Source organism: Rhagoletis zephyria, unplaced genomic scaffold, assembly GCF_001687245.7.
Source record: "Rhagoletis zephyria isolate East Lansing unplaced genomic scaffold, Rhagoletis_zephyria_1.1 Rzeph_scaffold_05645, whole genome shotgun sequence".
In the NCBI taxonomy this organism is placed as follows: Eukaryota; Metazoa; Arthropoda; class Insecta; order Diptera; family Tephritidae; genus Rhagoletis; species Rhagoletis zephyria.
In genome coordinates, this window is record NW_016162728.1 from 9,199 (window position 1) to 21,066 (window position 11,868).

Consider the following 11,868-nt stretch of genomic DNA (forward strand, 5'->3'; position numbering starts at 1 on the left):
GCGAGACTCGAAAAACAGATTGGTTTTCCAATCATTTTCGAATTGTTAAGCAAGCCCAATGTTTATTGAGTTCTAATAAATTTTGGAACCAAGTATATCTTTAAAATTTCACAGTTGTCTTAAAAAATCCTGACGCCAGAGGGAAAAACTAAAAGCGCAGTTCTACAATACTTCGCTCCTAGTTTTCTGAGTTGTTTTTTGTAATGTTGACTTTTGCTCGGTGTAATCAACGTAAACGGTTCATTTGAATTTGAATTGGTATAGCCCACTGCAGACTTAATACAATATTTGACATACATAAAAACGATATTTATAATATACTGAAATTATTACACTTTATTATATAAGTACTTTTTACAAAACACTTTCGAGCCACAATTTCAAGACTGGAATGTTGGAGTAAATAGCTGGGTTGTCTTTGTTGGCACAACCATAACCCCAGGATACAACACCAAGCAACTTATTGTCAGCCACCAAAGGACTTCCAGGCAATTCACCACAAGCGTCGTTCGCAGCCCGACCGCAGAACTGTGAATTGAAAAGATCACCGTCTTCGTATTTGTAGCCTTGAGTAACGCATTTCTTGGCGCTGGTGATAGTTTCAATTGCTTCTACCACGGCGTTGTTTGCATCCCAACCGACGAGTACACCACTTGAAGGTAAGCTGCTTCCCAATGCAAGGTAGCTGCTAACACTTACGGCTTCGGCCAACTTCACGATACCGATGTCATTCTCATTGGTTTCAATATCGTATTGTTTATAAAAGTTAGATCTAGAGATTTTAACGGTCTGGGCACCATTGTTGACACCAACGACAAATTGGCTAACATCGTAGTTAGCCAAACAGGAGGCGGCAGTGACAACGACTTTGGAATTGATTAAAGCACCACCACAGACGATGGTTCCATCGGCTAGCTGTAAGCTTACGAGGTACGGGTGAGCGCTAATAGAGGAAGCTGTACCACCTACAATTCCATCAGCTTGGGCGCCTGTAGCCGCGATCAACAGCAATAGAGTGCAAACGAATTTGTTGGCCATTTTGGTAGTTGTCGTAAGAAATGCTCAGTGCCAAACTTTCAACTGCGCCCTACTTGAGTTTTTGCGCCCTTATATGCTGTTTTTTTTTCACTCATGAACGTCACAAACTGAATATGTCCGTTGTAGTTAACATCAGAATAAACAGCCACGAAGCAAAAAGTTTACCAAGTATTTGGATAATTGTATTTGAGTCAAGAGGAGGCATTTCCTGTTATTTGAACAACTGTTTGTGCATATTTGAATAGATCGTGTGATGCTCCGTCTTGAAACAAATATGTAAATATTTACTTTATATGATATATAAACATTATGGCTGCGAGTTTTTAGACATCCCAAACAATCCCATTTTACAACCAGAATAAACAGAATGCGTTTGAAATATACGTTAACATATCATCATAAACGTTCTAAAGAACAGAGCTGTGAAACTGAGAAATCATTTAAAATTTTAATCATGAAATATTTACAAGTAGGATTTCATTCTGTTTTCCTTTTGGCTGGTAGTGTGGCTTATATTTTTTTCAATCTGCAATCATTAAAAAAAAATTGGATTTTACACAGCAAGGTGGTAAATACATACCTGAATGAAAAACTGAGAGTGCTGAAGTAAACAGAATTCAATAATGAATTAGCTTCCTGATGAATGAACACTTTCCAATCAAATTTTATACACTAAGAAAAATATGTACAGAAGAGTTATAACTTCTCCACGTATGAAACACAGCTTGATTCACATGAACATATTGTACAAATTAATAGTTTTGGTTGTTTAAAAAGCGAGTGCAAAATGTTCCAAGACAATTAGTATCCATAATTTTTTTCTTTAACAGATTCGAAAATATGCAGAACATGAAATATATAATCATGCATAACAATCATCGAATGATAGCAGCTTTATCATTCAGTCCATGATTTATCCCCATACATATAATGTACTTTTTTAAAATACATACATATGTGTGCCCATTTTTGCGCGGCCACCCTTTATGATCAGTTTTTATTTGTAAAAAACGATATTCTCATTTGCCAATACCAGGCGCTCATACATGTGAAGTAACAACTTTTCTATTTCTACGCACAAAATATTTTGTATAAATTTTTAAATTTCCAAAATTCTACTTTTTGAATTTCAAAGGCTCCTAGAATCGAATTAAAAAGTTCTACAACCAAATTTATGCGTATTGAAAACTTGCTACTTCATATTTATGAGCGCCTGGTATTGTGAAATTAAATCTATCGCTTCGTAAAAATAAAAAATCAAATTTATAAAATTGACCGCGAGAGTTTCTTCAGGACTTTAAAATATCATGAACTGAGTAATGAAAGCTGCTACGATACTTTTGCTTATGGCAAATGCTTTACCAAATTTTCTTAATTTTTTTTTACATCCGAAAATACGAATATTAACCGGTTCTTCGTAAATCCGAAAATCCGAATAATTGTACAAACGAATATTAACCGGATATCCACACTATCCGGTTTTTATCCGTGTCAACGGATAATCCACGTGGATATCCGGATATTCGAATATGCGGATAGTCCCAGCCCTAGTATATACCTATGCACATATGAAGGTAAACAAAAGTAAACAAAGACTCGTAGAAAGAAATCAAACAGGTGCGGATGTAATAGCAAAATGACAAATGAAGATTTCTTTCATTTTCTTTTCTTTTGCCAGTATTTCAGGTAAAGTTACAAACATACATATGTATGTACATACATATGTACGCTGAATGCACGCATACGTATTAGATAAACTTCGCTTTAATAAATTCACCTTTGGCTCTCCGTTAAGTGCGTTAGCTGATCCAATTCCACTGTTTGTAGGCCAAAATAGTGACCGTGATTTTATAGCTCTCATTTGACCTATTTTCTCTTTATGCAATTGCAAATGAATATGTGAAGATGAGGCGCATATGAACATATATGTACGTCTTTATGTATGTACTTAGATAAGGGCGGGTCGTTCCCCAAGTGAGAGTTTGTTTTGTTGGGGACATATGTACTTAGATTCCCTATACCCTAATGGAGATTCTACGCTTTAATATAGCTACGCTTAGAAACTAGACAGATAGTAGAAGACTCGGAATAACTGAAGTAATTCTCTTCATGGTGAATCTGATAGGAAAACACATGGCCGCCGCTTTGGCGTGGCGTTTATCGGACAGAATTTCTAGCTATAAAAAAGGTTGCTTAATACGCATGCCATAACGAAGACTACAATTAATATATTCTCGTTTAGCCAGTGGTAATGCTAATATCCGAGGTTGCACAGGAATGCTTGGCAGCTCTAAATGATATTAGCACCGTCTTCAAGGTTAGTCTCATAAGGGTTCCCGGACATAGAGACATTAAAGGAAAATATGAGCTAGACAGGAAAGGTATAAATCTGCCACTATGTGAAAACAAAGATAAGATTGGCATAGCTATGGCATTAGGTATTAGAAATGACATTATTGAAGAGGTCAATAGGTCATGGTTAGACGGGGGCACTTGTACGACAACTAGGTTACTATGGCCGCAAATTTAAAAATAAAAAAACTGAATATCTGCTCAGCCTCTTAAGGGATCATGGCTTGAGTAACCGTTCATTGGGTATTTGGTAGCTACGCTTCGAGACTCAGCATATTCATCCATGAATATTGCAGAAGTTGCAGAGATGAGGAAGAAGAAGAAACAGTTGATCACTTCCTCTGTAGCTGTCCAGCCTTAGCTAAGAATAGAGCGGGATTTTTAGGTAGGCACTTTATTAGCTCTCTTACGGAACTATCCATTGCAGGAACAAAACCAATCCTACGCTTCATTAAAGCTTCAAAATGGTTTCATAACGGACCTGTAAGGTCTAAGTAAGTTGATTGGTTTTCTGACTAACCTAACTTAAAAACTTTTTTCGACACCTATACTAATATATTGTATATATATGTACATACATATGTGCATTAGGGATGTTAATTTTTTGGCTTTTTCCGATCCCGGGATTTTCGGGATGGCGTTGTCCTAATACCGGGATCATGGGATTCGTCCTGGAATTTAATTTAGTCTATAGAATTTAGAAAATTAAATTTTTTTGGATTCACAAGGACAAATAGGTAATTTTTAAGCTGACGAAGTTAGAAGAACGAAATTCGAGGATGTTATCGAGTTTATATAAGCCCTTAACATATATTTTTTTCAAAAACAAGTATTGCGAAATTTCAAGGATAAAATTTTAAAACTACATTTTCAGTATTTACCAGCCTTTCTGCACCAGATTTCCTCATTAATTTTATACCTATTCATACTTCTTCTCCAAGCACCTTTCTTTGAATTTTTTTAATCATTTTTGAATTACTGACGTCAGCGTGAAAAACTAAAAACCCTAATTTTAATATATTTGGCACAGGGTTTCGCGAGTATATTGATATTTGTAAATAAAAAAGTTATATACTTGCCAAGAATCCGGGGATTTTCGAGACTTTAAAAAGTCCGGGATCCCGGAATTCGAATAAATGAAATACTTTAAAAAGCCCAAGACTTTTGTTGTCTTATTTTCCACAATTGATTTGGTAAAGTCTCCATGCCAACCAAAGTCGCCAAGCAAGGAATAAGATAAATTGCAATTACCATATTACATCTCTCCCATTTACTGAAAGAAAGACATAATCCAGAAAAAAAGAGTTTAATATACAGGAAAAATTCATGCAATTGCATGTTTCTGGACTAAGAGTAACAATCACACGCTCATGCCATTACATTTACGCTCAAGAACGCTCAAAGAAATTTTTGCAATTCTTGTCGTCGGATATATGTAAGGGGGAACTACCTTACCTATAGGTATTCAAAAACAATAACGTTCACTCAACTCATTCAATGGTGCAGGCTCGTGCTCCTAGTACTATTGTTCGATTTCATATTGCGAATTCGTACTCCATACTACAATTATACATACAAATGTATAACGACCGTTGCAATGGAATGACACATTTATATACGTGTAAATATATATACGTATGTATATGTAAATATTTATATTTTACATCCCAACAAACACTGAAACAAAAATTTTCAAACGTTTGATAAAATCGTATTTCTCAATTTGATTTCAGCATTGTTTATCATTCGAAACTAAACAGTTTCTCAAATTTTTCTCGAACATTGTTNGTCAACATGGCACAGATGTCGCAGTCCATCAGTAGCCTCCTACATCAGCCGCAAAATTGTTCTTCAAAACAAACTATGCAACAAAATTTTTTGCATCACCCAAATTTTCAAATTTTCGTTTCGTTCCGCTCCACACACGTTTGAAAGTATAGGAAAATTTCATATCAAAAACGTGATTTTATTCGAGATGCATTTGAGAATTAACGGTTGAGATTGCAAAAAAAAATACTGATTCTCAAATCCATCTCAAATTGAGAAGTAACAAAAATGTTTATTGGGATGCTAATTGCCGGCAATTTGCTCACAAAAGAAAAGTTGAAACTCATGTTAGGTAATTCAAAAAAAGATACAAAAGCAAAAGGTTGCCCCACGAGTGCTGAACTAATGTCTTATTTGTGCTATTTTATGAATAAGTATCATCTTGAGTCCATAATGCTTACATGCATATACATACATATAAATGTATGTATGTTTTGTGTTCAACATTTAACCGGGGGCGGCTTTTGGATTGCAATTCCATTGGCGGATATTTTTTTCTTAAAAATTTTCAAAGCATGACATCGCCATCGATTGGCAGTAGCTCGCAAATTTTAATTTTAATCAAATGATTGAATTATGTTGTGACTAATTTATTGTGTTGTTGTTTTTCCTTTATTTACAGTTCCATTCTTTTCATACCCACTTTTATCTTTTTATTCTTACAACACACATGCACTTACAGAATATTAGTATTTCAAAAACTTAATTTAAATTTTTTTTTTTTTTAATTGCAGCAATAAAAAGACAAAGCATACAGCTGAGGAAATCTGCGTAGTCGCACGAGTCCCATCAAAGATCCAATATACAGATTGGCAGTAGCTTGAGTGCTTACGCTGATTCATTAGAATAATAAACAAAGCAGTTTGTTAAACTCTAGTCGAATTCAAATAGGGCAGGAAGTCAAAAACACTAAAGAAAAATGGCATATACGAATGAAACAGAAAGCGACGTGTGGAATTTCCTATTCGTTGAGTTGGCTGGTAAGTAAACAAATACTTATATATATCTGTGGTCACAAGCAATAACCGCCTAAGTCGACTTAAGAAATAATGGAGTTATGTATAGTATATGCTAATGTATTCTAAATACAAGCCCTATTGCATGCGTACATACGTGAAATCCCCATCTCGCCAGCTAGGCAACTTAAAAAGTTATAGGCGCAAATATTTTGGTTTCCCCATAAGGCTCTAACATTACAATCCAAATGTTTAAACTGTTTTTCCTCGAATTCAGAGTTTTCGACTTAGGCGGTTATTGCTTATGACCACAGATATTCGTATCAACAAACTTAGAATCTTTAAAGTTTAATCCGCCAAATCTGTTCGAAATTTCATATAGGTATGTGTGCTCGTACATATAGTATGTAGTATATTCTTTGAATACCATACAATCCTTTGAAATATGTACTCGTATGTACTACTTAAGCAACATTGAAAAGAAAAGAACTATATTTTGAAGTAGCAATTTATTTCAAGCTAAGTACTTAAGCTGACAATTACTTTTTTATCTTATACTAATAATAGCATTTTTTCACTTCCTCAATAGATCCACGTACAAATGATTGGTTCCTAGTTAAATCGCCAGTACCGATCTTCTCTATTGTGGGGCTTTACTTGTATTTCGTGCTTTCTTGGGGTCCACGTTATATGAACGATCGCAAGCCTTTCAAATTGGAAAAGACTTTAATTGTGTATAATTTCCTACAGGTATTGGTCAGCGCATGGATGGTCTACGAGGTAAGTCGTATTTTGAGTCTTTTGTTGATTTTATTATGCATATTTATACGTTCAAATATACATATGTATGTACATATTTACACATGTGAGTGTGGCATTTGAATTGAATTTTTATTTGTAGGCCTAATTTATTAAAACCAGTTTTCATTTCCAAATTATTGCAAAAGGTCACAAACTCAACCTTTTAGAGCAATTTTTGTCGCTTCTTTGTATCAATTTAGGAAATTCCCCATATAAAATAATACTCGTAAATACATATATAATTTGTGCAATAGGCCTTTCCATTTAGACTATTCCGCGTTAGCTTTTCTGCTTGAATTTTTAATATTTAAATAAAACTATTAAAAAATTAAATTTAATTAAATCAAATTGAAAAATTAAATTAAATTAAAAAATTCATAACTTCTTAAGATTGAAATTTTTATTTTTTTTTAATATGGTTTGATCAAAGCAAATGGGAAATATGGATCGTAATTATAAAAATTAAAAAAACACCGCTATTTTGTATGAAAAGTTATTAAGTTGATAACTTGACGGTTTTATCGATGTTTGCCACGCCCATAAATTTTAAGAGACACTTTTTTAAGTTCACTTTCTCAGTTTGAGTTTGAAATTGGGCAAAATCTTGTTTTTTTTTTTATTTTGGAAAAGCTTCTGCTATAACGACACAACTCAAATTATAGGAATTTTCAGTAGAGCTAATTAAAGTGTTATTTGGCACGCTGTTCATTAGAGACACTTCTTTATCTCCTTATAAAATCTTAGGGGGCATGCGCCCTTAAGGACACTTCCGCCATTAAGTGGCATAAAATATTTGGAAGTATGTGAATATATTTAGAATTTATTTACGTAGATATGTATGTATGTTTGTATATCCAAAGAGGATGAGTAATACGTTTATTTCCGAGAGTTATTGAATTCAAAACAAAATTTTGCAAAAATTAATTTTTACCATTTTAATAATTAAAGCGGCATAGTCGCTTGAATGAGACGCCATAAATACGAGTTCGAGTCCTCATTTCAATATACGTATATGGTTGCATGCAGTTTTACAACCGTTTCATATAAAGAATTGTCAAAATTACAATAAACAGAACAATTTCAAAATATGGAAACATAACCCCGTACCAGTTTTAAATTTGCCAACCAGCATGACTTGGGTAAAATCTTCATTTTTTTCATATTTCTAATTCTTAGCTCTAAACGCTTAGATCAATAACCTCAAAAGAAAGAACTTGGCAAAAAAAAAAAATTAACGGCAATCTAATTCAGCGATTTCAAAGCCATCGAAAGAATATTTGCGTTGGCCAATACAGAAAAAGGTGTTGAAAAACCAAAGGGTTTCTAAAGTAAAAAGCCTTTGTTTAGATTGAGACGACGAAGAACAGACTCCTGTACAACTACAAATGTTAATGCAACCTTTAAATATAAAGCGAGCTTTAAATTAAAGAGAGAGCGGCCCTTAGTATGATGAAAGCGCCCGTTTTTTTAGCAAGGACGCAGCGAAACCTCTCGAGCCCTGGGTCGGTTCTATTCACCTAAAAAAATAAAACCAAATTTGTATTATTATTATTTTTTTGGTAATGTATGCACACTTTGCGCCTGCAACTATTTTTTCATCAAAAATAATGATTATATTTTAAGATTTTTTTTTTTTATCAAAAATTAAACACATTGCTTGATTATTACTTTATCTCACATAAATGTTATAAAGAAGGAAACAAACCATTTCACCACATTAATTTTAACAACTTTTATTAAAACAAAAAGTTAAGTAATCCATTATATACTGCCATACCCACAATGCGGCCATGCATATCCTGCTGCAGTGCCACGCTCGATGGCAAGTACGTCTGCCGAAAATCTCCAGCGAGCAATACGAATACTTAACCCATCTGCAACCGGCTGCCGCGGATATCTTGCAAGCTTCGATCTAGTGCCTCGATTGCATGCTTGTGTGACTTCGTACATTCGTCCCAAACTATTAATTTCATTGTTGCAACATAGCCCCGCCACCATTGTTTTGCTAATGTTGCAAGTTGATGTATCCTGACTCGCAAGGTTCAGAGTCAACTGATATCCCTGAGGAGGTAACAGCTAGTGCAACATACTTGGCAACTGTGCTAGTAGCAAATTCAGCAGTCTTGCCAGTTCCCGCTGTTGCGTCCAAGAATTAAAAGCCACATTCTTCGCTTTCCACACGGCTCACTATTTTATGGGAAATTTGCCTTTTCTCGGGAAATAGTTTGGGTTCTGTTTCGGTGACTTCAGCCGCCAAGTTCATGGTGTTGTAATCAACTCTCTGAATAACTCATTGGACAGTTCTCCCGTTCGTTGTGGAGTGGACGAGCTGAAATCCCACATGAGTTTCGCACCATTGAGAAAAATGTATCCTTATTTAATTTAGTTAATTTAGATTTTTTTTTTTAACTCAAAACAACACACCGCTATTTCATGGAATTACTTTTTCTTCTTATTTGGCGTTGTAGCCGCCTAAGCGATTTTGGACGAGTTCAACAAAGGCCAGTCGTTTCTCTTCTCCACAAAAAAAGCGAAAAAGCTGTTTTATTACTTTACTTGTTTATTGTGCCTCCGCAGAAATTATAGAATTTTCTTTAGAATGAAACTCTCACTTTATTTAGTTACTTATTTGATGTTCTATAATTTCTCAATCAAATTTTGTATGACTTATTTCATTGTTGTTTATGTTATTTTCTTCTTCATAGGGCTGTGTGGCATGGACAACGTACAATTGGCGCTGCCAGCCGGTTAACCATTCTTTCACACCGCAAGGTCTTAGGGTAAGATAACTCAAACAAACTACATAAATACTTGCTATCTAAATTACTCACTTTTCTTGTCACTCTTATTGTGCATTTTCCACATAGGAAGCGCGAGGCGTCTATGTCTACTATTTGGCGAAAATCACCGAATTATTGGACACAGTTTTCTTTGTGTTGCGCAAAAATGAACGTCAAGTTACATTCCTACACGTATACCATCACTCAGTTATGCCGTTGATCTCATGGGGCACCACCAAATACTATCCCGGCGGGCATGGCACCTTCATTGGCTGGATCAACTCATTTGTGCATATTGTTATGTACACCTATTACTTATTATCGGCATTTGGCCCGAAAATGCAAAAGTATCTGTGGTGGAAGTCGCACATAACCAATCTGCAAATGGTAAGTATTGCGATTTGATGTTAGTGCGTAATTACTCGTACATTTTAATGAGCAAAAAGACCGGTTATTTGACATTGAAGCGCTTAAACGCAACGCTCTTATGCTCTTATATGGTTCGGCTGTGATTTAAGTGTGAATATTCTGTTTTGTCACTTGTTGATTGACCACTGTATGATAAATTAATAACATATTAATACATATATCAAACGGATTTCGGCATCCATATTTAACACAATTTATAGGCATACGCATGGTGTGATTGAAAACTCAGTGCGGCGCTCTTTTCAGGAAATTCATATAATGTCAAAAAATATAAACGAACGAACGAACGACTTTTTTTTTAATTGCACGGTATATTTATTACATTTCGTATAAGAGTAACCAAGTAAAAATTACATAGCTTCGAAAATTGATAGAGTAATTCAGTGCAGTACACACAATACAAATATCGAAATATATATTTACTTCAGAGGAAAATGTATATAATTTTAGGTAAAGTTTTCCCGCAAATTAGGTTCAATTTTAAAATAAAATTTGTCATCAGGTGCAAAAGAAGACCAGAACAAACAGCTGATAGCATACCTCAAAGTCAAGATTAAACATACCCTGCAGGGTTCCACAAAAAAATACATTCAATCAATCACTTATCGAGAAATAAGGAACTGAAATTGTGTATGGTAAGTCGAGCTCAATTAGCGCCCTAATCTATAAAGGTTGGCTAACTGCTCGATTAACTGCATGTCTGAAAATAGTATTACTCAGCTACTCACACAAGAACACGCGATGTCAATTTGCTGTCGTATTTATTAATCATCATATGAATAACGTAATCGTACAGTGCTCTCATATGCATACATATATGCCCGATTTAATTGTTTTGAAAGATGAACACACTATACATATTTTTTTATATTTTTTCACAGATCCAATTCTGCATGGTCTTCATACATCAAACTCAGCTCCTGTACACCGATTGCGGTTATCCCAGATGGTCCGTTTGTTTCACCCTACCCAATGCCATTTTCTTCTACTACCTCTTCAATGACTTCTATCAGAAATCGTACAAAAAGAAACAAGTGCAAGCAGCAGATGCTTTGAATGCCAAATGTGCCGCCGCTGCTGCTGCAACGGCCAGCGACAACAACAATGACATCACCGCCAAAAATTTGAATGGTTTACCGATAGCCGCAGCGTGCGACACACAAGCGAAAAAGAATCTGTAAACAAAAGCTTTAAAAAATAAAAAAAAAATTAATGAGGTGCCTTACCTCCAAGAACTGCCAAAATGGACTCAAAAGAACACGCGCACGCATAAATGTGTATGTGTATGTTTGTTCGAGTATATGTATGTATATGCGTGCCCACTCACCGACGCTGTGTCCGAAGCTGATCCGGGGCCAAGATGTCAGCTATACCTCAACATATCTCAGTTGTTNATGCGTGCCCACTCACCGACGCTGATCCGGGGCCAAGATGTCAGCTATACCTCAACATATCTCAGTTGTTTAATCATATCTACTAATTTTAAGTTAAATCCAGTTTCCTTTTTATCCACCATATTGTCTTTTTTGTATGTAAATAATATTTATGTACATACGCACTTACATATACATACATATGTAGTGAAAATTCAGGTGTTCCTGGATGTGTGCGTTGAGGGTTCTTAGTTATTAACGGTTATGCAAATATTTGTTGTTTCTTGCACAAGAATAACTTGCCGATTATTT

General features: G+C 35.0%; 2 protein-coding genes across 2 annotated transcripts; one reads left to right on the plus strand and one right to left on the minus strand.

Annotated features, from left to right (window-relative positions):
- Positions 1–315: 315 nt before the first annotated feature.
- On the minus strand, positions 316–1,082 carry LOC108372328 (trypsin theta-like). Its single transcript, XM_017627992.1, has one exon. It carries the CDS (start codon positions 1,036–1,038, stop codon positions 355–357), a length of 684 nt encoding a protein of 227 aa, XP_017483481.1. The 5' UTR covers positions 1,039–1,082; the 3' UTR covers positions 316–354.
- A 4,872-nt stretch (positions 1,083–5,954) lies between these two features.
- sit (ELOVL fatty acid elongase stuck in traffic) lies at positions 5,955–11,564 on the plus strand. Its single transcript, XM_017627993.1, has 5 exons — positions 5,955–6,197; positions 6,763–6,953; positions 9,680–9,754; positions 9,842–10,141; positions 11,065–11,564. The coding sequence occupies exons 1-5, from the start codon at positions 6,137–6,139 to the stop codon at positions 11,362–11,364; spliced, it is 927 nt and encodes a 308-aa protein (XP_017483482.1). The 5' UTR covers positions 5,955–6,136; the 3' UTR covers positions 11,365–11,564.
- The last annotated feature ends 304 nt before the right edge of the window (positions 11,565–11,868 follow it).